General features: G+C 57.0%; 1 protein-coding gene and 1 long non-coding RNA gene across 6 annotated transcripts in view; one reads left to right on the forward strand and one right to left on the reverse strand.

Annotated features, from left to right (window-relative positions):
* AKR1E2 (aldo-keto reductase family 1 member E2) overlaps positions 1-15370 on the reverse strand; it is a 20722-nt gene extending 5352 nt beyond the window's left edge. For 2 of the 4 annotated variants that reach the window (XR_003914165.1, XM_029953486.1), the window contains exons 1-10: positions 15256-15370; positions 11168-11335; positions 9457-9573; positions 9254-9331; positions 8064-8186; positions 6165-6262; positions 3872-3944; positions 3354-3437; positions 2207-2289; positions 1882-1956 (exon numbers count right to left, since the gene is read on the reverse strand). Coding sequence is in view for 3 of the 4 variants with exons in the window: in XM_029953486.1 (XP_029809346.1) it covers positions 1914-1956; positions 2207-2289; positions 3354-3437; positions 3872-3944; positions 6165-6262; positions 8064-8186; positions 9254-9331; positions 9457-9573; positions 11168-11335; positions 15256-15294 (906 nt within the window). In the remaining variant the exon portion in view is untranslated. Of the gene's footprint in view, positions 1-1120; positions 1957-2206; positions 2290-3353; positions 3438-3871; positions 3945-6164; positions 6263-8063; positions 8187-9253; positions 9332-9456; positions 9574-11167; positions 11336-14553; positions 14767-15255 lie in introns of those variants that run through there. The other 2 variants (XM_029953487.1, XM_029953485.1) reach the window with 2 other exon arrangements.
* A 6016-nt stretch (positions 15371-21386) lies between these two features.
* Positions 21387-25050, forward strand: part of LOC115303818 — a 47569-nt gene continuing 43905 nt past the window's right edge. For both annotated transcript variants that reach the window (XR_003914254.1, XR_003914255.1), the window contains exon 1: positions 21387-21799. This is a non-coding gene — a long non-coding RNA (uncharacterized LOC115303818). The remainder of the gene's footprint in view (positions 21800-25050) is intronic.

Raw genomic sequence — 25050 nt, forward strand, 5'->3', positions numbered from 1 at the left:
CCTCCTCTAATGCAGGGCGGGCCTGGGATGTGGCCTGGGGTCCTGCCTGGGGTAGGGTCTGGGGCGCTGCTCTGGGGTGCGGCCTGGGATAGTGGCCCGAGGTCCCGTCTATGGTCAGGCCTGGGGTGTGGCCTGACTGCCAGCCTGGGATCCGGCCTGGGGTCCCAGCCTGCTTGCCCACATTTATCTGGTGGCCCCAGCCTGGTGCTTTCCTGATGTTTCTGGGAGACGCAACGGAGCCTTGGAGCCACAGGAGCTGGTTCGCAGCCGAAGCAGGATTCTCACTGCGTGACCACGTCCTTGACCCAGCGATTTAGGACCAACTGTTCCTCATCTTTGCCGCGCGAGCTGGTGCTCTTGCTGGTTCAAGGGGCCCCCGTGAAACACTACATCAAAATCTGTACTCCTTGTTTCCATAGAAAATAAAGTGGAAGGGGCGCCTGCGGGGCTCAGTCAGTTGAGCCTCCAACTTCGTCTCAGGTCATGATCTCACGGTTGGTGGGTTCCAGCCCCGCACTGGGCTCTGTGCTGACAGCTTAGAGCCTGGAGCCTGCTTCAGATTCTGTGTCTCCCTCTCCGTCCCTCCCCTGCTCCCACTCTGTCTCGGTCTCTCAATAATAAATAAACAGTAAAAATAAAGAAAATCAGTGGACTGGACAGCACTACTGGTCCGTCCGGGCTCCCTGTGACTGACGTTGGTCGGCACCCGACTTTGAAGTGTAGGGTCGGGAGCAAATCTACCCCCACGTGCAGTGTGTCTGCAAGGCTTGAATTCCAGTGATAAGGACGCTAAAGTGAGGAAATCAGCGAGCCTAGGTAGGAAGGTCGGATCATCCGTTCAAGTTCCGTAGCTCTAAAGCATACGAATTAAATCTTCCATATTTACTTACTTGCTGTGACTTGTCACAATGTTACGTGAGCAGGTGCCTGAAGAGTGCATCCAGGACATGCCGTACATGCATTTCGCAAGTCACATATGCTGAGGGACAGGTTCTGTGAAGGGCTCACGCACACCTGTCCTGTGTGCATGGACGACATATTTGATGCACCTTATCTGCATGTGTCATAGACTCAGGCAAGGGTTAGAAGGACCCACCAGAAAGACGATTCTTCTTAGATATTGCTATTTCAGGCCACTTTTATGTTTTATAATTGACATTTTCTCCGTTTTCTTTACATTCTGAATCCGGTAGAATTACTTCACTAAATATCAAAATTCTGTCAATATTAGTTAAAAGCACTACTAGCCCATATTAGCCCGGGGTGCGGGACTTATCTCACACCTCACACAAACAGGGAAACATCCTGCAATCGATTCATGAAAAGTGAGTCTTTCTCATCGAACATAATAATCTGTAGCAGCTTTTTAAAACAAAGGCCCCAAGCGTGGTGCTCAAGTGCCATCTGGGGAGCAGCGGGGTACGAGTCACACGTGGCCCTGAGCGAGCCCGTGTGGACGGACGCCGAGCGCTGGAGGGCCACGACACAGGTTGGGGTTCCCGTGACCGGAAGGATGCAAAACCGTCTGGGGGGGTGGAGGGAACAGAGGAGCCCGGGGCTCCAGTGGGGCTGCGCGGCAGGTGCCGAGACCCGCTGTGCTATGGTCTGAACTCCTGCATTTAACTCTTTCCATAATACCTCCTTTTCCCTGAGAGCAGAGGCCACACAGCGAGTCTTGTCAAAATCCGTGCTCAGAGGAGCCTTGGGACTGGGGGTTCCCCACGGAGAGCGAGCAGGGCGGTTCCGGTCCCGACACGGGGCCATCGGGACCTCGAGGACTTTGCAGGGTGCTCCGCTCTGCTCCGGGCAGGACTCCCCCCAGACCAAAGCCCGTCCCTCCCCTCCGGGGCAGAGCCCTGCTGGGGGGTGGACCCCGCCCACCTGTGGGGCCCGGAGGCAGGGGGAGGCCGTGCTCAGTATTCTACGTTGAAAGGATAGTCCTTGTGGTTTTTAGCTCTGAAAAACAGGAAAACAAATCAAAATGAAATGTTTCTTATAAGAGAAACATTCTAAGACACCGCTGTGGGCATTCAAGCTCCCGGATATATTAAATTAGCCTTTGGACTCAGTCAGTGGCCCCGACTCCAACAGGAAGGGTTTATGAGAAGGTTTAGTTAACCTAAAGTATATACACTCAACACCCACTCGGGATCGCCCGCTCGGATCCTGCCCCCTGTCCTGGAGGAGGCTCCGGGGACGCACTCACGTGGGGAACGTGCACATTCGGAAATTCCTGTCCAGGACGAGGATGTCGTTCATATCCGTTTCTGATAATTCAAAGTCAAACACCTGCGCCCAAAAAACATGTTCACAGGGAATTCAGTTCAGGGGACCTTTAGCTGAGCTTATGTTACCTGCCAAGTGCCAGACCTGCGGGGACACCGAGATGTAAAAAGCCCGGCACGTGGCACCTGACACTTCCCAGCCCACGGGGACCGCGGCCCTGTGCCCACCGTTGGCCGGCCGGGCTGGTGAGGGCCCTGCAAAGACGCGGCGTGCACGCAGCCACCCGATGGGAAGAAGGGACGCGCCCGAACAGTTAAGAGGTGGCAGGTGCAGCAAAGAATTTCTCCCATGGCTCAAAAAACCAAACCAAAACCAAAACCACAACAACAAAAAACACCAAAAACACAAAAAATGAAGAAAAAAAAAGAAAATGAACAACCAAAAACGTTTGTGCCCCACACCGCCCCAGCGGGGACACTGGGTCCCGGGACACGGACTCTAACAGTGGCCGTAACACAGTGTGACTGTTTCCGTTCCTCATAAAGCAGAACGCTCAGCTGCACCCCCTTCCTCCCAACACACGAGCCGACTCGGACCCCCGCTCCTGAAACGCGGGCTGTTCTCACAGGGGAGCCAGCCCCGGCCCCAGCCCGGGCCCCAGCTGCGCAGCGGGCAGGGAGGGTGCAGCGGTGCCCGGGAGGGGCCTGGCCCGGCCTCTGCCCACAGGAGACCCTCCGGCCGGTCTGGCACAAGCCAGGGGCTCGGGGCCCACAGCGCCTCTGCCTGGAGGGCAGCTTCGGTTCTGGAAGGGCCCCCAAAGTCCGGGTCCGGCAGGTGGGCGCAGCAGTCCTGAGGCCTGGGGAGCAGGCACCCGGCTCGGGAGCGGGAGCCCCGGGAGCCCCGGGCTGCCACCGCAGCTGCTCAGTACGTCCCCCTGCCCTGTTCCGTCCTGTCCGCCAGCGCCCAGGCTGGGTTCGTGGCCGTCACATCTGTGGTTCCTCGTGCTGTGGCCGCAGCTCCATCCGGCCCCTCGGCCGCGTCAAAGCCACAGAGGACCTGTGCGTGCAGGGCTCAGACCCCCAGCTGCCTGACCCAAACCCTCCGAGTAAATGAAGAAAAAAACTTTCCTGGATATTCTCGCGAATCCGTTTTGGGGTGACGGATTTGGGGATCACGATCACATTCCTCTGGATCTGAAATCGGATCACAACCTGCGGAGAAAGGTCCCGTGTCAGACAAAGGGCGATCACAGCCCTACACTTTCTGTGCAAAGCTCCGGCCCTCCAGAATCCGGACTGGCACTTTCTGACGGTTCCTCCAGTGTGTGTGGTGACCGCCACTGGCCCACGGAGGATGGGAGGACGGCCCGCCACCACCTTAACGAGAGTTCACTGAGACGCTCAGCCTCCACAGGGACATCAGAGCAAGGAAGGCCTTTCGGTTCCTCTCAGCTGGGGGGCTGGGGTGACGGCGGGAACCCCATGATCGGGGTCCCGCCCACGTGCCTGAGTGGGAGGGAGCAGGGCGCGGCGGGCGGGGGAACCGGAAGCTGGGGCGGCGTCAGCTGGGCGGCTGAGCAAACCCTCCCTGCGCCCAGTGCCCGCCTGGAGAGGAAGCGGGGGTCCCCCCCACTGCCCCTTCTCACCTGCGCGGGGGACCTGTTGGACTTCCAGGCGATCCTCTGAATCACAGGGTCCTGCAGCAGGTCCACCCCCTCACTGGACAGACAGGACAGGGCGGGGGGTTAGGGGCGCAAACATGGTGCTTCCTGCTTCCCAAACCTCGGTTTATTTTTGTCTGGTCACAACACTTGCTCCTGCAGGAACTTTAAATGCTGACAAGAGGGCATCACCCACGCCCCACCATCGAGAGAAGACGTCCCGGTGGGGACAGCTGCGCGGCGGCTGGTCCCGGACATCTGGTGTTTTCTCATGGAGCCACGGCCAGCACCAGAGCGTGTGAGGCACGGCGTGCTCGCTCTGAGAGGCCCGGTGCTAAGGCTCAGCTCTCACTGCAGGCCGGGCGGTGCCTGCAGCGCCTGTGACTAAGTGTTGATGATGACAAAAATTTCAGGAAAGTCCAACTCACACCCCCAAACACGCGGGAAAGCTGCGGTGCAGAGAATTGCAAGGCTGTGGCCCTGGCGCCATCCCTCAGCGTCTGTCCAGCAGGGACAGGCCCTGGTCACCCTGGAGAGCCATTCCGTTGGCCCCTGACACCCTCGGTGGCTCCAGTTCCCCAAGTTCAGCGGCAGAACACGACCCAGCCTTCCAGCAGCGCCCCAGCTGTGACCAAGTACAAACACTTGTGCCCCACTTCCCGTGGGAGACACACAGGTAATAAGAGTCAAATGTTTTCAGCCCTCCCGGGGCTCTAGTCTGCCCCGGCCCTGAGCCAGGGGCTACTGGAGAGTGGCAAGTTCCATGTGGCCCCTGGGCCCATGCAGCTCTGACAAGTGGGAAACTGAAAAGAAGATAATGGCAAGACAGTGTCACGAGGGCTATGGACAAAGCCTCAATAGGGAGAATCAGGAGGGCTTCCTGGAGGCAGTGATGCTGAATTGAACTGGGCGTTAGAAATCAGACTTAGAGGGAACGCAGTTCCCAGAAGGCCCCCACCGTGCTGTCGGGGGCACGAGACAGGCCCTGGCCGTGTGGGACGGACCAACAGGAAGGAAGACAGAGGGGGCTGAAGACAGTCACAGGTGTGCTGAGGGGCCCGTGTCCCTGACAAGTGACAGGGCACACCGAGTCAGAGCCCCGTCCCGCATGCAGGTGGCCGCCAGGAGAGCCCTGCCTGCGCTCCGGCCACGGCCAGAGGCTCACACATCGCCCAGCCAAGGCGGGGGCCCCACAGAATCAGGGAGCGCCTGCTCGGCAGCACCGCCCTCGGGCCTGCTGTCCCTGTCCCCAACCCCGCAGGCCGGGAGGGGGCTGAGCCATGCAGCCAAGCTTGCCCATGACCTTGCTTGAATGAGAAGGGAAAATGGCCAACGTGTTTTACAAAGTGTATTCAAGGGGCGCCTGGGGGGCTCCGTCAGTTAAGCATCCGACTTCGGCTCAGGTCATGATCTCACCACTTGTGGGTTCGAGCCCCGCATTGGGCTCTGTGCTGACAGCTCAGAGCCTGGAGCCTGCTTCGGATTCTGTCTGTTTCTCTCTGCTCCTACCCTGCTCGCTCTCTGTCTTTGTCTCTGTCTCTCTCTCAAATGTAAAATAAAATATAAAAAATTTAAACAAAACAAAACAAGATCTCTAGGTAAAGAGATCAATCCGAGCCAAGGCACAGAGGATGGAAAGGGCACGCACTGCTCTGGGAGCCCTGCCGGGCTCAGGGGGTTGGTGCACACGTTTGCAGGAAGACATGAGCCAGATTTAGGCAGAGGCCAGACCAGCCCGGACTCCTAGGCCATGCCAAGAGCCGAAGCATTTTTAAGCCTTAGAGCGACCTGATCAGACGGTTCCCTACGGCTCCTGCGGGGACAACGGATTGGAACCCGGCAAACCTGGGCGGAGCGGAGGCTGCTGTGTTTACCCGGGTGAACTCCCACTTAACTAAGGCTGGGACTGCGAGCAGAGACCCACAGACAGAGCCCAGGCTCTCCCGCAGAGTAACCGTGGATTCAGCGGATGGACTGGAAAGGCAGGGCTGCTGGGTGTCTGGTCTGGGGGCGCGGAGCAAGTGGGGGTTCGTGAACCCATGCAGGGCGCACAGCACATGCTTCCAGTTCTGGGGACAGAGGCCGCGTGCAGAGGGAGACGTCTGTGACCCAGCTGTGATCCAGCTCGCCCGCAAGTGCCAGTCAGGCTCTGGACCAGGCCGCTGCCCGCCTCTGACCCCTCCCCCCGCCCACAAGCCCCGCCCACAGCGCCTCTGTCAGGCCCTCCCCTCACCATCACCCTCCCCTCCACAGCCTCCCCACCACCGACACACCCCACCTGGAGCCGCCGAGGGGCCGGTAAGCCGTCACAGTCACATTCCTGGATTGGCAAAACCCGATCAGACTCTTCTGGGTAAGATACGGGTGGCACTCGATCTACAAAGAGAATCACAGTTTACCAAGAAAACCCAGGCCACCATCCATGGGGGAAGGGCACACGCTAAGGTGTCCGCTGACACTGACGCTCTTCGGGCCCCGCTCGGTGCTCAAGCGTCCGCACCTACAGTGAAGGCCGCTGAGAACGGCAGGAGGAGCCCCCACCGCCTGGGCACTCCGATGGCACCTGCTGGGTGAGGCCCTCCCCTGCCCCTTCTTCTCCGCTCTAGCCCGCGTCAGCGTCTGCTTCTTCGCCATGTGATGTGAAGTCCGTGGAGGCAGGGCTCTGCGCTGACTTTCTGTTCCCAGGCACGTCCCCAACACCCGGAGTGGGCCGGCCAGGGAGCCCCGTCAGGGTGCCGCAGGTGAAGGGAGGAAGGAGGGGAGTCAGGGGACACGTGCTCCAGGGGACCCCAGTGGACATTTTAAGCAACTTGAGAGCAGGATTCCAGCCTCCACGTTCTCTAAATTCTCCTGTAGATTCTAGGTCATCGGGGGCTGAAACTACGCGTTTGAAGTGAACTGGGAGCTACAAACAGCACCCTTGAGGCCAGGACCGTGCTGGGCACAGCCATCAGGAGCCCCGAGAAAGCCCTCCTGAGGGGACGCTGCTGGGGGCTCAGCCCTTCCTCACTCCTCAGACCCGGAGACGGCTCTCCCCCGGATGTAAAGTGCTGCTCAACACGAGCCCCGATGCGGCTGCAGTGTAGACCCCGCATGTGAGTACACCCCAGGCCGGCGCGGGCGCAGCGCAGGGAGCCACGCCGCCTCCGTGGGGACCGGGGCCACTCTGTGGGAGGCATCGAGGGGAGCTTCCAGAAGGCAGATGCCGGTGGGTTCCCGCTCTGGCCACCGCCCAGCACGCCCCCCTGCGGGAACTCGGCGGGCGACGCCCCTGCAGACGACGCACCGCCGCATCCATGTCCCCCACGTCTGTACAAAACGGAGCGTGACGCTCTGTTCTCGATACCGGCCAGCCGGGTGGCCGCCGACGCCCGAGCCATAACCACAGCGCGGTGTGTGCACGCAGCGGGGTGCCACGCGGACATGAGAGCGGCGGGCGGTCACACAGGAACACGGAAGACTCTAACAGGATTTGGAAGAAGCCAGACAGGAAGGAGCACGTATCGGGGCACTTTATCTACACAAAGTTCAAGGGCCAGTCTCCGCTGTTAGTAATCGGCAGGCGGGCTGCCCTTGGGCGGGCGCCGTGAGCGGAGGAAGCATGGTGGCCAGGTGCTGGCCGCGCTGTTCTCGATCTGGATGCAGGTACAGGGCCAGGCTTGGCACGTGAGACTCCATTGCGCTCTACCATCACGGGTGCCCTTTTTAAATGTACACGATGCTTGAGCAAATGTTTAGGTGAAAGAAAGTACTGCAAAGTGCCCTTTTCTCAGGAGCCAGCTCTCTGCGCCCAAATCCTGGCGGAGTCCGTGAACTTGGGGGTCTTTCCGCTGTCCGAGCCTTCAGACTGGAGAGGGGCCGGGGCCAGGTGCTTTCTCAGGAAGCCCGCTGTGACCACTGTCCTGGCGGGGGTGGCTGCCAGGAGCATCACCACTTTTGCACCCAGAGAACCGAGCTCAGCCCGCGGCCAACCTCCCGAGGGCCCCACCTAATGGGACAAGCCTTTCCAGAAGCTCTCCAGCCTCGGCACTTGTTACTTGTCCCACTGCTCCCTAACTGGCTATTTTTGCACCCCCAGGAGAAAAGATGCCTACCTTGTGCCCCCCCCACTTCCGTTTCCTGTGTCACCACGGGGAAGTGACAGCTGAAAAGCCAGCTCCGTCTGTGAAGGCCTCACCTGGTTCGTCACCGGCTTGAACCTCAGGTTGCGTTTATTCAAAAGTCTCTCGAGCTGCTGGTGGTTGAAGTTTGACACCCCGATGGCTCTCACCAGCCCCGCGACCACCAGGTCCTCCATGGCCTAAGGACAGCAGACAGTCATTCTGCTCCCCCCCCCCAGTCCACGCCCCTCCCTCCCAGTCATCTTGCTGGACCTGCGAGCTCAGGATGTCTAAATATCCCACCCGCATATCTCTGCCCCCAGGGCCTGTCACGGCCAGGGGCCCCTGGGCACGCTATGTGCCCACGCTGAGCCTCAGTTTCCTCGTCTGCAAAGTGGGGACCAGCGTGTTCATGGCACAGGGCTGTTTTAAGGATTCCATCAGGTAACACACAAGGCATTTAGCTCAGGGCTGGAGTGTGGCAAACTCTCAACATTTTATCTGTCATTTCTCCTCTTGCATCTGTGATACGGTGTCTGGCAGGGATGTCGCTGCTGACTGTCTGCTCCCCGCTCTTTCTAACTAGATCATCCACTTCCCAAGCACAGTGACGTCCTCCCGCTGGCCGTGAGCTTCAGGGGTGCGGCCTGGGCTCCGCGGGAGCCCCGTCCCCTTCCACACCTGCACCCCCCGCCCCCTCACCCCCCACTTGCTGCTTTACTCCAGGCCTCTTCCCCCTTTGCGTCTGGAAACCTGCCCCCCCCATCCCCAGCCCGACGCAGGCCTGGGCGCCCTGCCGTCCGCAACCACAGAGCAGCGGAAGTGGCCGCAGCCGGGTCACAGAGAGGTGGATTCTTAAATGTTCTTTCTCATCCTCTTCCGTAGTTCTGTAGTGACCTGTGATACCCTCATCAACAAACCAGTCGACCCTGGGGCGCCTGGGGGGCTTGATCCGTTAACCTTCTGACTTCAGCTCAGGACACGACCTCATGGTTTTTGAGTTCGAGCCCCCTGTGCTCACAGCTCAGAGCCTGGGGCCTGCTTCAGATTCTGTGTCTCCCTCTCTCTGCCCCTCCCCTGCTGGTGTTTTTCTCTCTCTCTCAAAAATGAATAAACATAAAAAAAAAACCAACAGTCGACACTGAGACTAAAAGGGGGGTCTGACTTGTCATCCCTCGAACTGACCTCCCGGGGAACAACCGCACCCCCGCACACGCCTGCGCACCAGCTGCCGGCACCCTGCCCGAGGCCAGGGGACAGGGCTCACCTCCCACGTGTCCAGGAAGTCCGTGTCGCTGGGCAGCACCATGCCGTTGCGGTCCAGGGGCAGGTCCTCTTCCCCGGGCTGCGAGAGGCAGAGGCGGGGCCAACGGGGTCTCACGGAGGCCCAGGGAGCACTCCTCGCACCCCCGCCGGGCCTGACCGGGAAGGAAGGTTCTGCCGGCGGGCTCTGAGCCTCCTGGACGGTACCTTGAAGCCCATGGGCCAGTGCATGAGGTAGAGATCCAGGTAATCCAGCTTCAGGGCCTTGAGACTCTGGGTGCACGCCGCATTCACCAGGGACTTCTTGTGTCTGGTGCACCAGAGCTGCCGACAGGAGATAGGAAGCCAGGGTCACCCTCTGCCCCTCCGTCCCCCGCCTCCCACCCCCAGTCCGGGACAGATGACATCCAGGACCAGATGGCAGCGCACAGTGGGGCAGTGACATCATCCTCATGTGGTTCTGGGACAGGGAGATGGGGGCACGGTGACACATTTGGGTTATTTGGATCCACTAGGACCAGAAGAAAAAACCAGAACCAGACCAGACCAAATGGCTGTAAGCAGAGAGGAGAACTCCGGAGAACTTGTACACTGTTTCCCACCTAAGTCAACTCCGTGTTCAAGGGCCTCTGTTCTGAGGGCCTCATAATCATCCAGGTCAAATTGGGGACGTTAACACTACCGCCCTGTATTGATTTAGAGATCTCCTGCCACACTCCCTAGGAAGTAGAAAATTTCTCATTTTTTGCTCCCATTATGTCTCCTATTACACTATATTTAGTGTGACGGAAGCTAGTCTGAGGACTCCCTCACAGCAAGAGAAAAACCAAAAATAAATAAGTACAAGAAAGAGGATTAAAAGATATAAAAACAGACTCTAAACATAGTGTACTGATGACAAAAGAGAAGAGAAAACAAAAAACTCTAAAAATTGTTAATAACGATACTCTCTAAACAGCGAGCATAAAAAAAATTACATATTTGCTGCTTTTCCGAATTTCTGGAATAATGAGCACACTACCCTGCTGGCCGACGTCAGCCATCCCGCCACCCTCTTGGCCTCTCTCTCACCAGCCCTCTTCCCTCGCTCCCCAGGCCCTGAGGACTTCCGGAAATCACCCGGAAGTAGCTCCCCAAGCCCTGAGGACTTCAGGAAGTCACCCGGAAGTAGAACAGAAGGGCAAATCTACTGAAACCACACTGGGTCCTGCAATTATGTACATTAGTTCTGGAAACTTCGCTGAAGATGATCAAATCCAGATCCTTGTTTTACACACAGTAAAGCCCTGGCCTCATGCCATCCAGGGACTCACCTGGGCTCCTAGGGCTTGTGACAGGAGGTGGGGCCATGACAGATGGCCGGGTCATGAGAGACCACGGGACTGTGAGAGACTGCGGGAGTGATGACCTGCAGCTCCTGGCCCCAGAGTCCTAATGATCTGCTCTGAAGGCCAAGGCAGAGGAGTTGGAACTCTCCCCGCTGTCTGGATCTGCCCCTACTGGCCCCTAAACACAGGCTCCCTCCTGACCCGCCTCCCGCTGTCCAAGTTCGGGCTGTGACATCGGCCTCTCCCTCAACTGCCTGCTCCCTTCGGCTGCTTCAGTCACCCCCCCACCCCGCCTAGTCTGACTCACACGGAGTCCAGGCTCCCTGCTGCTGCCGCACTTCTCATCACTCGGCTGCCTGAGTTTTCCTATCCAGGAGCACCAGGCTCCTTCCAAGCCCCTGGCCCCAAGGTGCTGTCCCCTCCACTTGTCATGCTGTCCCCAACACCTGCACCACGCCCAGCACCGGCATGAAGCCGCACGAGTGTCCTGTACAAGCTGGACCACAAAACCCTCCGGACGCTCGCTCCCTATCCTGCTGACCTAGCCCCGCGTGGTCCACACCCTGCTTGCCCTGCACGCCGAGTCCTACCTTACTGACGACAAACAGGTCCTCCCGTGTCACCGCACCCTCCTTGATCTTGCACTGGATCCCGGCTCCCACCTCACTCTCGTTGTGGTACAGGTAAGCGCAGTCGAAGTGCCGGTACCCTGCATCGATGGCCACTTTCACTGCCTCCGTCACCTCGCCTGGAGCCGCCTGCAAATCGAATGAGACAGAGGCAGTCGCCCACATCAGGACATCCCAGCCTCTGCACTCGAAAATGTAGCCTCAAGCCATACATGAACGAGGAGGCACTAAAATTAGGGAAGGTCGGAGTCAGAAAGGGTCGAGATGCAATCTAAGTTCCAAGTCCTTTCCTTACGTGGGGGAAACTGTAGGTATTTTAGTGCCGGCAAAGAACCGAGCGAGCTGAAGAACCAAGCGAGATGCTGTGCTTCCCGGACGAGCAAGTAATAAATAAACGTAGGATGAATCGTGATAGAAACTGAGACACAAGAAGGCACAGACTCACACTCTACCCGAGAAGACTAGGGGGCCAAGTGTGAAGGTAAGCGGGCATGTGCTCACACGAAGACAGCCCCGCACATGTGGAGCACCTCCCCAAACCCCAGGGGACACCATGGACTCCCTCAAGAACGTGAAGTTCAGAAACGCTCCCAGTGAGCTGGGTTGCTCAAGCAAGCAAAGGGACCGGACGCGGGGGCAGAGGGCTGGGGAGGACTCTGCACGCAAGGCACTGAGCATCCCCAAGGGCTTCGGAGCTCACAAAGCACCCGGTCACTGAGCCTCACGAAGCCCCAGGCACTGTGACAGAAGAATGATCTTCCTCTGACAAGAGCGGCACATTCCAGGGGCCAAAAGCTAACGAAGCGTCCGCCTGAAGTTAGAAAATGATCCACCAAGGAATTAGAAGGAAAGGAAATCTGGCAACTAGCCTGAACATCAAATAAAGCTATGATAGAGAAGATCGGCACAGAAGGTTAGTTCTTGGAAAAACCTTAATAAGGCGGCCAAACTTCTGACAAGACCGAGAACCAGAAAACCAGTCATACAGCTTCAACAGAAACCCCGAATCTCAGGAAATGTTACCAAGAACTCTTGGCCGACAATTTGGAGAAATGAAAAGAACGGGAAAAATCCCTAGAAAAACTCAGTCAAGAAGAAGTAAAAGCCGACTTGTCCTACAGTTATTTTATTTTATTTTTTTATGTTTTTTTATTTATTTCTGAGAGACAGAGAGAGACAGCAGGAGCAGGGAAGGGTTATAGAGAGAGAGGGAGGTACAGAATCCAAAGTAGGCTCCAGGCTCTGAGCTAGCTGTCAGCACAGAGCCCGACGCGGGGCTCGAACCCACGAACTATGAGATCACGACCTGAGCCGAAGTTGGACACTTCACCGACTGAGCCCCACAGGCGCCCCGGAGGTTGTTTTTCAAATGAAAATTTGAAAAATAGCTAAACACACACTCACACAGGTGCGCCCGTGCACGTGCACACATGTACACACACCGCTCTATAAGATTTTCAAGGACGTAATTGTGCCAGTTTAACACAAAATCTTTCAGAGAAGAGAAAAAGAGAGAACACTCCCAACTCCCTCTACCAAACCAGCAGGACCCTGGAGTCAAAGGAAGACGAAGATGTTAACAGGGAAGGCCTACGTTCATCTCACTCATGAAGAAGAGCTGCAAAAATCCGAAGTAAAACAACATCAGAAGGGATGCGACAATGTATTGGCAAAACCAACACACCACCCCCACAGAGCGGATCTTGGATAGCCAACGTCGCTTTGGTACTAGAAAATTCATAATAATTCACCAAAGCAACAGATTAAAAAAGAAATCATGGTCAGGGTGCTTGGGTGGCTCAGTTGGTTGAGTGTCTGAATCTTGCGTTCACCTAAGGTCGCGATCCCAAGGTTGTGGGATCAAGGCCTGGGCTGGGCTCTGCACTGAGCGTGGAGCCTGCTTGGCTCTTCCTCTCTCCCCTGTGCTCTCTCTCTAAAATTAAAAAAAATAATAAAACAATAAAAAATAAATCATGTCAGTCAATGTTGGGTAAGATTCAACCCCCATCTGTGTTTTAACCTCTCTGTAAACTAGGAAAAAAGGAAACTCTTTAACCTGGTAAAGAATATCCACATTTAAAACAATAAAAAAAAAAAGAACTAAAGCAAACCAAAAATCATAGGGGCACTGTTAAAGGAAATGACAGTATCCTTATTTGCAGGTGATATGATCATTTAGGTAGAAAGTCCAAACGAATCCACAGGAAAATTAAGAGAACTCATAGGACAGTTTAACAAAGTGGCTGAAAATGTGATGACTATACCAAAGAAGGGTTTTTTTTTTTTTTCTTTAAAGAAGCCTCCACTCCCAACCTGGGCTCAGACTCCTGACCCTGAGATCAAAAGTCACATGCTCCCCCGACTGGGCCAGCCAGGCACTCGGAGAAGATTGACTGTTTTCTATGTATCGGCAGCAAACAAGCTGAAGACATAATTTCAGAGAAGTTTCATTTCCAATGGTACCGTGGACGGTCCAGGATCCAGGAAGGATTCCGACAAATGAAGTGTATGGTTTCTACAGGGAAGGCTGTGTATACAACCAGATAAAGAAAGAGTGAGAGACGCACTCCATCCAGGACAATTCATTAGCACAGAAAACTACTGTGCTGGTAGAAAGCCAGATTTAATGTCATAAAGTTGCCGGGTTCCCCCCACACTGATTGACAGATTTAATGTGATTCCCCAGGCCCGGAATGGGATCTGTCCCTCCTCTGGGACCTGGGCTGCCCTTGTGTTTTGCTGTGGCAGAGAGGCCAGCCCCAAGCCTGGGCCCCAGGAGGCCCCTTGCTCCCTTGTGCCTCGGCCATCACCACGAGAATGCCCATGATTCTCTTGCTTGATGTTGAGACTTGGACCCACGAGCAGCCTCAAAGGTCCCAGTCAGGAGTGGCCAAACCCCAGCCACGGAACGAGCCGGCCGATGCCCAGCCCCGCTGACCACCCGACAGGCCGCAGGGGTGAAGCACATGCAGCCATAGGTGATGGAGTTTGTGTGGTTGGTTGTTGGTGCGTCACTTCCGGAGCAACAGTTGATCTGCAACGTCGTGCTCCTGGAAATGACTAGATTTAGGGAAGACTGCGTGCCTCGGGAAAGGGTCATTGAGACAAGGCTGACCTGAAGTCCAACAACCACAACAAGGAAACAAGGAACGTCTGGGCCTCTGACACAGCTTCCGCAGGTTTTCCTGTCGCCGTGTGCCAGGCAGGACTCCTGGACTCCCACCCCCCACAGAAGACCGTGCAGAAGAGGCAGGACTGGAGGCAGGCAAGAAACTCCCAGCATCTAACCCCCTCCCGAACCCCCTGAGCAGCGCCTCAAAGCACATCCAGGGCTACATGCTGCGAACCGCAATGAGCAGAGTTGCCTCCTTGGTCATTAACAGGTGCTAAGTCCATAGAAGAGATTATTTAAATGCTGTTGTGATGAGCAGGGGTGGTGGATTCCAATTCCCACTGATCCAGTAGCTTCTTAAGTGACTTCTCAAATGAACATCTTTTATTGACGAAGACGTGTACAGGAACAATAAAAGCAGACAAGGAAGGCCTGGTCAGCGCCTCGCCTGAAATCACAGACTGGAGTCACCGAGGCCAAAGTGCAGCAAGTTCCTGAGCCTGGTCCTCACGGGGGCGCCACGCACTTTCCCTCTGAAACCACTCTAGCCGCAGGGACGCCTCCCGGTCGGTCGGTACTGCGGGTGGCAGGTCTCGCCGGCCTCCGGGGAGGCTCCACCGGCCCAACCACCAGCCCCGACCCCAGCCAGCCCGCAGCCCTCAGGCCCAGACCCAGCCCGACCACCACCTCCGCAAGTCCGACAACCTGCCCCCACCCCGGCCGGACCCCAGCCAGACCACTGTCCCCTCGGCGTTCCCACGAACTTTTAATTCTGAACAGTGAGGCTTGGGCCGCGACAGGGCACGCCAGCATTTCCGGAGACCCCTCTCCCCCTTCAAATAGGGGCAGTGGCGCCGAGGCAGGAGGCCCCGGGGGGCCCCTCCGCGTCCCGGACGGGAAAGGCCCTCCCTCCCCCCGGGTCCCGAGGCCACCTCACCTTCCAGGTGCCCAGGCCCAGGGCCGGGATCTTCTTCATGCTTCCGTGGGTGAGTTCCCGGGGCGCCCCTCCGCCGCGGAGCTGCCGCTGGGGGGCGGTGGGCGTGCCTGCAAACACTCCGATTGGTCGCAGCGCCGGGCGGTGGGCGGTGCCGGCGGGAGGCGGCTCTGATTGGCTGGCGGCTCCGCGGTTCCGTTAGCTGGCGACGCCCCTTGGGCCCGGGGACACACCCACGTGTCCGGATGCGGGAGAGCTCGGCTCAGAGACTTATCAGCCAGGTCCTGGGAGCGCAGCATCCGGAGGCGCGAGATGCCAGGCTGGTGGGCTGGTGTTCGAGGGTCCGAGGGTCGGCAGGGCCAGGCCATCCCCAGGACGGACTGGAGAGGACAGGTCTGGAGCCCTGTGTCCCCCGTTCTGAGCGCCTGGCACCAAGTAAACCCCTAAACCCCCACCCCCCACAGGGAGGGGGCTCCATAGGGAAGGCCTCCTCTGCGACTTGATATGCTTGCGGCCGGAATCCCGAGGGCCCCACAGGCTTCTAGGAGCTGCCAGCCTCGGTTCTCCATCGATGACACACTAGGCTGAGTCCAGTAAATAAATGCTTTCTACTCCTCGGGCCTCTGGGGACTGAGGACCTGGGTAGTGCAGAATGTGGCAGGGCACTGGCACTGCCCATCCAAGGACCAAGGACACCCCTCCGGTGGAGGTGGGCGGAGTCCTTGCCCTGGAGGGGCTGAGTAGGCTTCCTGGGTGAAGTGGACACCCCAGTACAGTGGTCGGAAACTGGGGGACATGGAGGATCCGAGGTCCCACCCATTCCCCCTGGAGTCCCCAGGTCCTAAGCCCTTTGTACCCTGGGCCTGGGAACCGCACTGCCTCCAGGACCCCAAAGGTGAGTTTAAATCCCTAGCTTCCGGCCTGGGGCTGCAGTTCTGGAGCCCACCACCAGGAGGTGCTCTCTGCTCTACCAAGTGCCTGGTGCAGGGAAGGGATACCCCTTAGCCTCTGAACCAACAGGGAACTTTTACTATGAGCTTCTCTGAAGCCAGAGGGAGCTCCCAGACCCGCTGACCCCTTTGGCTACTGCCTTCCGCAGGGCGAGTGCCCTCAGGACCCACATGGTCCCTGCCCTCCAGGAGCTCACAGCCCAGAGTGGGGGATGGACAAAAACACAAAAGAGAAGAGCAAGTGCTATGGGGAAATAAAGCAGGGTGCTTGAGGGCCAGCCAGGAGCCACTAAGTAGGGTCCCAACGGCCTCCAGGGTGGCATTCATGCCGTGCCCAGAAAGACAAGAGCAGTGGGCCCTGCACAAGTCTGGTCACAGGGCGCCGGGGGAGCTCACAGGTGCAGAGACCCAGAGGCAGAACTCGCTTGGCAGAGGAGCTAGGAAGAGCCCAGTGTTGCTGGAGAGAGCTGGGGAGGGGGATGGGGGGAGGTGGAGGGTGGAGAGCGGGGCCGGTCGTGGGTCTGGCAGGATATACTGCTGTCTACGCCCTGAGACACCCCTGGCTTGGTGCTTGCAGGAACAAACACTCAGCATCTGTGATTAGGATCCGGGCTCAGCCGGAATCTGGGCCTCAGGGTCTCCCAGGAGGCTGAGGTTTCAACCGAGGCTCTGCTGGGGCAGGTCCACGTCGGAGCTCATTCCCAAGTTTCTGGCGAGATTCTCTCTGCGCCTCTCCCCTGCTCACACTCTCTCTAAAATAAAACAAAACTTCTTCAGTAATATTTTGTACAAGATTTTCACCTCCGTGGTAAGGTTTACTTCTAAGTACTTTATTCTTTTTGATGCTATTATAAATGGAGTTATGTTTCAATTTCCTTTTCAGACCATCGTTCATCTAGAAATACACCTGATTTTTGAGTGTGAATTATGTATCCTGCAACGTGGCTGAATTCTGTTTTCCTTTTGACCATTTTTTGGGTGGATTTTTCCACTTAAATGATGTCATCTGTGAGCCCAGATCATTTTACTTCTTTCTAGTTTAGAAGCCTCTTACGTTCTTTTGTGGCCTCACTGCTTTGGCCAGGCCTTAAGATACTAGGTTGAACAGAAATAGCGGGAGTGGGTGACCTTGTCTTGTTTCTGATCTGACCGCGAGGTATGAGGACATTAGACTCGGGGCTTTTCATAAGGGTCGAAGTCGTTGAAGAGGGTTGAAACTTGTCACGTGCTGTTACTGGCTCAGCTGGGATGAGCGTGGAGCTTTCTCCCGCATTCCGTTCACACACAGCCCCGCACGTTTCTGTGGACGCGCTCTCCTACGGCTGGCTTCCGTCGCCGCGCTGGACCGCGCACGGCCATCCAAGGGCGCCTGGGCTGGCAGGGTGTCCGCTCTAGACAAACAGTCTGAGTATCTGGAACTGTGTGTCCTCCAACTATGTTCTTCCAGGTTGTTCTGACGGTCCTTGGCCCTTTGTATTTCTATATAAAATTTGAGGTTAGCTCATGGGTGTGTGCGAAGAAATACCCGCTGGGGTGTTTTACGGGGATTGTACTTGACTCAACTCCACAAACCAGACTGGGAGCACTGACACTTTACCATCGTCCTCGGGGAAAAGACACCACGACTTATAAAGGAGGAACTGATAAACTAGGAACAAATATTTCCAACTCCTATCTCAGGCAAAGAGCCTCACACCCCCCTAAATACAGAGATCCTAGAAACTGATAAGAAAAAGAACAGCCACAGGATACAAAACTGGGCAAAAGACACTTCCCCAAAAAAGGAATATAAAGAGCCTTAAGCACACAATATATACTCAGTCTCAATCACGACAAAATTACTAAATCCAGAAGACTGAGCGGAGACTCGGAAGCTGTGTGGAAACGGACTTTTATTCTCGTTGACGAGAATGCAAGGTGCCTTCGGACGGGGGCAGTCTCGCCGCATGTGTCAAAGTTACAAATGCGTTTACCCTTCGGTTCGACAATCCCAGTCTGGGAACTCACCCCACGGAAACGCGTCCACACTTGGACATTGTCCGGGGTTCTGCACCGCAGCCTTCTGCGTTCGAGCAGAAGATTGGGAACAACCCAATTCGCTTCACAGGGATCTGGTGAGCCGGATCGTGATGACCACCCGCCAGAAGAGATACAGTGCGGGTGGGGACACGGTGCGGAAGCAGTGAAGAGCGAAGCTTCTGATCTATGATTTGCCAGGCTCTCTCTCTGGTCCTAGCTGCCGGCAGGGCTGACCCCCTCCTCCCCAAGTCCCTCCGCCTTGAGCTGGAGGTTTGAGCACCTGGATGCGTGGCTTGGCTCGTGGGCCGTCAATGCCAGGGTCCTCCTGGCCGCTGGTGGTTCAAGCCCAGGGACCCGAGCCCAGTTTGGCCCCTGGCCAGAAGGGGGCCCTAGGCAGTCTCTCGGAAGACACCGCCCAGGCCCGTGGAGAATCTGGGGTTATCAGGGGAAGACAGATCACCGGAAGCTCTTTGTCTCACAGGCTCAAGAAGAACTTCAGGTAGGAGCCTCGGAATAAGATTTCCTCACAAGCCCATTTTAAAGATGGCCACACTGAGGACCTATTAGGGGAATGGTCACGTGGGGATCACGCACAGCACGGGTGCTCATACCAGCAAGCCTGCAACCCATCCAGCCCCACCCAGACTCATCTTGAGCTGCTGGACAAGGGCCTGTGGACAACCTGCGAACCCTGGCAGCTGCTCCCGGGTGGGCCTGGACCGCTGGTCTGTGCCCCCCGTGCCTCAGTGGAGCCCGGCTCCAGTCAGCTCCACGGAAGCAGGGAGGCGCGGTGCTTCTCCTGCACGTTAATCCCAAGCCTCCAGAACGGCGCCTAGTACCCAGCTGGCACTCATACGGACTCCGAGTCAGGGTGAGCCACCCAATCCTGCAGGCTGCTTTATTTTACAGATGTGAAAACCTGGGTCCAAGGTCGTCTTGGGCTAGCTGACCGCCTCATTCATTCATTCGTTCCTTCATTCATTCACGCATGGCCGCATTCCTGGATTCAGCACCTCCGTGCGCTCCCTTTCAGGCGTCTGGAACAGAAGTGTGAACTCCAGACATCTCCCTGCCCTCGGAGCTCACAGCGGACCGAGGGGGCGGCATCCAGCCCCGGCCAGTAAGGGGTCCACCAGGCCACGGCCGCGTCCGCACGGTCGTGCCCAGCCTTGGAGTCCCCGCAGCTCTGGAGCCTGAGGCCCCTCCGGCTCCCACTCGGGGGCCAGCTCCAGGGTTACAGCCGGCCGTGGGTCTGCGCCCAGCCCGAAGCCGGCATCCGCTCTCTGGCCTCTGCTACCGGTGCCGGGGGCAGGGCGTCCGAGCGAGAGCAGGCGGGTCCGGGACCAGGGGCCCGCAGCAGCCCTGGCAGACCCGGCTGCGCCCGCCCTGGCATCTGCCTGCCCCTGGTCCCGAATTACCACCGGGCCTCCTCCCGCAGGAGAGTTGTCTCAGGATAACAGTGTTTGTTTCCAGAAGTTCTTCTCTCCTTCACGTAGGTTACAGTTGATGACATTTTATGTTGTAAAATGCACACACGGTGGAAACTCAACTTTTAATCATTTATTTTTTTTATTTCCTAAATGTTTATTTTTGAGAAGCAGAGACAGACAGAACACAAGCAAGGGAAGAGCAGAGAGAGGGAGACACAGAACCGGAAGCAGGTTCCAGGCTCTGAGCGGTCAGCACAGAGCCCGACGTGGGGCTCGAACCCACGGACCGAGAGACCATGACCTGAGCCGAAGTCGGACGCTCAGCCGACTGAGCCAGCCAGGTGCCGCTCTGTTTTATTAACCTCGCTAAATTTCTGTCACTTGCATAAATCTTTACAAGAAAGAACTCTTTTTACTCAAATGCACATCTGTTCTGTATTCCACTCATTTCAGCTCTATTCCGTATTATCTGCTTTCTTCTGCTAATGGTGGGGTCACTTTTCTTTTCCTCGTTCAGCAAGGTCAACTTGGACACAGCCCCTGGCCAGGGCCAGGCACAGCGCTGGCTCCCTGGGGTGTCAGGTATGAGAGCGCTTGCGGACTGCAGGTGACCAGGCCAGGCCACCCGAGCGTCCTCTGCCCCCACGGCCACCCGCCACCCCCCCCATCTCGCTCTGCCCCTGCAATCCTCCTGCTGTGCAGAATAGACACATGCAGGAGGCCGGCAGTGAGCAGGGACGCTGACCTTCACCGACTGACTTCTCACAGCCTTGGTGCCTCCAGCCTTCAGGGATCCAAAGGGCTGGCCAAGGTTGCCAAGGTCTGGGAGCCTGGGCCACCACCTGCCAGTGTCCCCTGGACACGGCCCCTGGTCTTCCTGGCCGCGTGCGGCCACCCCAGCCCCAGCCCTGTGACCCAAGCAGGCGCAGCCACGTGTCACAGTGTGATTTTGTCGGTGTTCGGGGCGTCCGGCTCTGAGTGGAGGAAGCCACAGGACCTTCCTCCTGCAGTCTGAAGGCCAAGGACGGTGGGCCCTCCCTCCCTTCCTCAGGCCAGTGTTCTCCAATCTGCACCCACAAAGGGAGTCGAGAACCCCAGGTCCCGGACGCCCCCGGTCACCCGGGTCTGCTGCTGACCTCGCCCTTCCCATCTCCGCAGGGTCCCCCCCGAATCCCCAGCGGCTCCGGCCTCGGCACACCGGGTCCTCGGCGGCCCCCTCCCCCAGCGGCAGCCTCGGCTCCAGAGCCGTCCCCGCAGATGCGAGCAGCAGCCGCGCGGGGGCGCCCCCGCCATCTGGATGGGCAGAGCGTTGCCTTGGCCGGCAGGCCTCGTGGGGACAGACCTCTCCTGAGTGGCTCCCTGTCAAAGGCTCTGGCCGCGCCGGCGGGGGACCGGGTCGTGCAGGAGGCAGACGACGGCCGGCCGCCCTGTGCACGTGAGGACACGGGAGGTGCGCTGGCCCCCGGGAGCTTCGCAGGGGTCCGTGCTCTGGCGAGCGTGAGAGCAGGCCCGCGACGCGCCCTCCAGACCCAGGGGGCTGCGGCCCTGGGAAGGTGGCCGGGACCGAGTCACCCGACCGCCCGAACCTGCGGCGCCCCTGACTCTGCGGGGCTCGGGGCCCTGGGATCTGGCCGCTCACGCCCTCCTCACCCAGGTCCCCACGGGCCCCTGCCTGCACTGCCCCCTCTCCAGCCGCCCCCCCCCCCCATCCAAGTCAGACTCCCTCACGGCCAAGGCTGGGCTCAGGGGCCACCTGCTCAGGCTCCGAGCGCGGCACGCCGTGGGGTGGACTGATCACGTCACAGCCCTGCGGCCGGCGAGCTTATTGTGACTTCTTAGGGCCTCGGTTCTGCCGGGCTCCGTCCCTCGGGTGACCTTGAGCGCTGGGGCCGCTGCTCATGTAAAACGGGGAGAAGGCACTGAGTGCCCAGGAAGGGCCCCTAAAACAGTCACTGGGGCCTGCTCCTGTTGGGGCTCCCCCCGCCCCCTCTTACCCCGGGCGGGACCCGGGTCCTGCCGGAACCGGCGACAGGAGGGTAGAGGAAGAGCGGAAGGGGTGGACTGAGCGCCCCGCCCGGACTCCGGTGTCCTGACCCAGCCGTGTAGCAAGCCGACCCCGGCGCGGACGCTGGGCGCCGGCACCGCAAGGTAGGAGGCCGTCCCCGACTCCCGAGACCCCGGGACCCGGCCTGTCTGGCCGGAGCGGGGTGGCCCGGGGGTGGCAGGGGTGCCGAGGCCTCATGGCGGCCGCCGCAGGGATGTACGGTACCCGGTACCCGTCGGGCCGGCGGCCGTCAGTGCCCCCGATGCGCGCGCGGCAAGGCGGGCTCTCGGGCACGCGCCGTCCGCGGGCACGGGGCTCGGCTCCAGGCGGCCAGCGGGAAGGAGCCCCTGTGCACCCCACCGAAGCCGCAGAGGGCCTGGGGGCCCGGCCACATCCACCGGCAGGTGTGTGCCCAGCCCTCCCGAGATAATCGGGAGACTGAAGCCAGGAGAGGTAGGGGCTGGTCCGGGACACACTAGGTGGGCAGAGTTTAGAGAGGCAGGGGGCTCAGGCCACCAGGCCAGGGCTCCCCCCTCCTGTCGGGGTTGCCTTGGAAATGGGAGCCCCTGAGATCCCCCTAAGGGGGGCCCTCTGCTCACTCGCGGACCTGGGGCCCTGTCCTCCGCGCATCCCCAGGGAGCACACCTTCAACCTACACCGCCTGCCAGGTCCGCGGGCACACTGACGGAGTGCGGGAGACACTCAGCGCTCCCAGGGGGAGGGGCCAGCAGTGAGGTGGCAGATGTCACTAGAGACATTTTGGATGCTGTGAGATTACTTTTACAATACCCGGTAACTTTTTAATTTTCAAACACTGTTCATAAATTGAAGCAATGTGGAAAGAGGTATTTTTGTTAAAGAATTTTTATTGGTTATTATTTTTTCAAATTTTTAATGGTTTTAAATTTATTTTTGACTGAGAGAGAGACAGAGGGTGAGCAGGGGAGGAGCAGAGAGAGACAGAAACACAGAATCCCAAGCAGGCTCCAGGCTCTGAGCTGTCAGCACAGAGGCTCGAACCCACCAACCATGAGTTCATGAGGTCGGACGAAATCGGTCGCTTAACCGACTGAGCCACCCAGGTGCCCCTTTAATGGTTACTTTCTTGGGGGGTGGGGGCAGAGAAAGAGAGAGAAAGAGGGAGACAGAATCCAGCCGGCTCCAGGCTCCCAGGTGTCAGTCCAGGGTGGGTCACAGGCTCGGGCTGGAACTCATGAACAGAACAATCATGACCTGAGCCCAAGGTGGACGCCTAACTGATGGAGCCACCCAGGCGCCCCAAAAGAGGTATTTAAAACATTTTTTTTAATGTTTACTTTTGAGAGAGAGAAGAACCCAAGCAGGGGAGGGGCAGAGAGACAGAAGGGCGGGCGGGTCCAGAGCAGAATCCATGCTGACGGCATAGAGCCCAGGGCGCGGCTCAACTCGCAAACGCAAGCCCGTGACCTGCGCCGAAGGTCCGTGCTAAGCCGATGAGCCACCCGGGAGCCGGTAAAAAGAGGCATTTTTGAAATCGGAGCACAGTTGACATAGAGCCTTATATTAGTTTCAGGGGTGCGACATGCCTCCGTGCTCACCACGATTAAGGATGGTCACCATCTGTCAACACACTTCATCACAATATTGATTATATTCCCGATGCTACTTTTCATCTCTACGATTTACTTATTTTATAACTGGAAGTTTTTACTTCTTTGAGAAAAGCTAATAATGTGGGATTAACATGGATTTTTCATAGACATCGCTTTAGAAATAATCGCTTTACTGTTGATGATGGATATATATAGAGAAAAAATTCACAATTGTAAACCAAGTAGCGGACTATTTAGAATGTGTTTCGCCTGAACTTGGGAAATGTTCTGTACTTTGTGGAGATGAATTTATTCATTTCGGAAAACAGAAGTGGATGTAAAAGATGGTTCCCTATTGGTTGAGAATACCCCCCTCCCCTAAGGTACCACTCTTGGAGCCCAGCCTGGGGATTTCAGTTTGGTTCTCCTGCCCTCTAGTGGCCATTCCTCAAACTGCAGACAAAGCTGTTAGGAGGGTGAAAGGTTTGGCACTGTTAGGACAACCCCGGTGGGTGAACTGCACTCCAAAGTTTGCAGATGCGAGGCGCCTGAGACATTTTCTCGTTCAGCCTCCTCCCTTTAGTTCCGCAACATCACCACAGGGTCTCCCTCACAAAGTCCCTTGAGACTCCTGATACAAAACTGAATCCTGGCATCTGACTATTCGACAGCACCTTTATCCAGAGCTACAGAAATTTCCTGTAAAATTTTTATGTGTGCATTATAATCTTACACCTTATAAGTACCCCACAAGGCTATTCTGCAACTAAGTAAATAAATGAAACACTCGTAAATGTAGTTACTCTCTTTCTTACTATTAGTTAAGTCCTTTGCATACTGTATTTTCATCCTCATAACTTCACCTCCTCTTGTGAAGTACACACTGTATCTTTCCAGATTTCATGGAAATAGAGTGACACGAGGGAGGCTAACAGACTTAGGAAGTAGTACATCCTGGGCCTGGAAGTCTGGCTTCCGAGTCTGCACTGTAACTTTCCTCCTTTTGAAAAAATGTTTCTTACGTTTGTTTATTTACTTATTTAGAGAGAGAGAGTGAGAGCAGGGTAGCGGCAGAGAGAGGGAGAGAGGGAATCACAAGCAGGCTCTGCGCTTTCAGAGCTGAGCCAGGCATGGGCTCACACTGTGGGATCATGACCTGAGCCAAAATCAAGAGTCAGATGCTTAACTGACTGAGCCTCCCAGGCGCCCCTCCTCCTTTTTAAAAAAATCCAGTTAATTAATTTTGAGTTGATTTTAAATTACTTATGAGAATTGGTAATGCGTTTCAATGTTTTAACCCGCTCACTTGTGAAAGCACCCTTGGTGTATTGTATTTTTTTCCACGCCTGTGTAAGTCAGCCTCAAAATCCTAGACTCCTCTATAAAGTTTAGGAACCAGGCTCCATGATTTTTGAGAAGGTAAATTTTAAAAAGTCTTAACACAAAAGTTTTTCATTTTTTAACTTTTTAAAAAATTTTTTAATGTCTTTATTTTATTTTGAGAGAGACAGAGTGAGCCGGGGAGGGGTAGAGAGAGAGAGGGAGACACAGAATCCGAAGCAGGCTCCAGGCTCCCAGCTGTCAGCACAGAGCCCGATGTAGGGCTCGAACCCAGGGACTGTGAGATCATGACCTGAGCCAAAGTCGGACGCTTAACCGACTGAGCCACCCAGGCACCCCTTATTTTTAAACTTTAACGTCTTTAATTGTTTAAGAATTTACAGTGAATGTAGTGGTTAGCATCCTTTTCATGGCAGATACCAAAGCTAGTTGGCCAAGACCAA

Source organism: Suricata suricatta, chromosome 10 (assembly GCF_006229205.1).
Source record: "Suricata suricatta isolate VVHF042 chromosome 10, meerkat_22Aug2017_6uvM2_HiC, whole genome shotgun sequence".
Taxonomy (NCBI): domain Eukaryota; kingdom Metazoa; phylum Chordata; class Mammalia; order Carnivora; family Herpestidae; genus Suricata; species Suricata suricatta.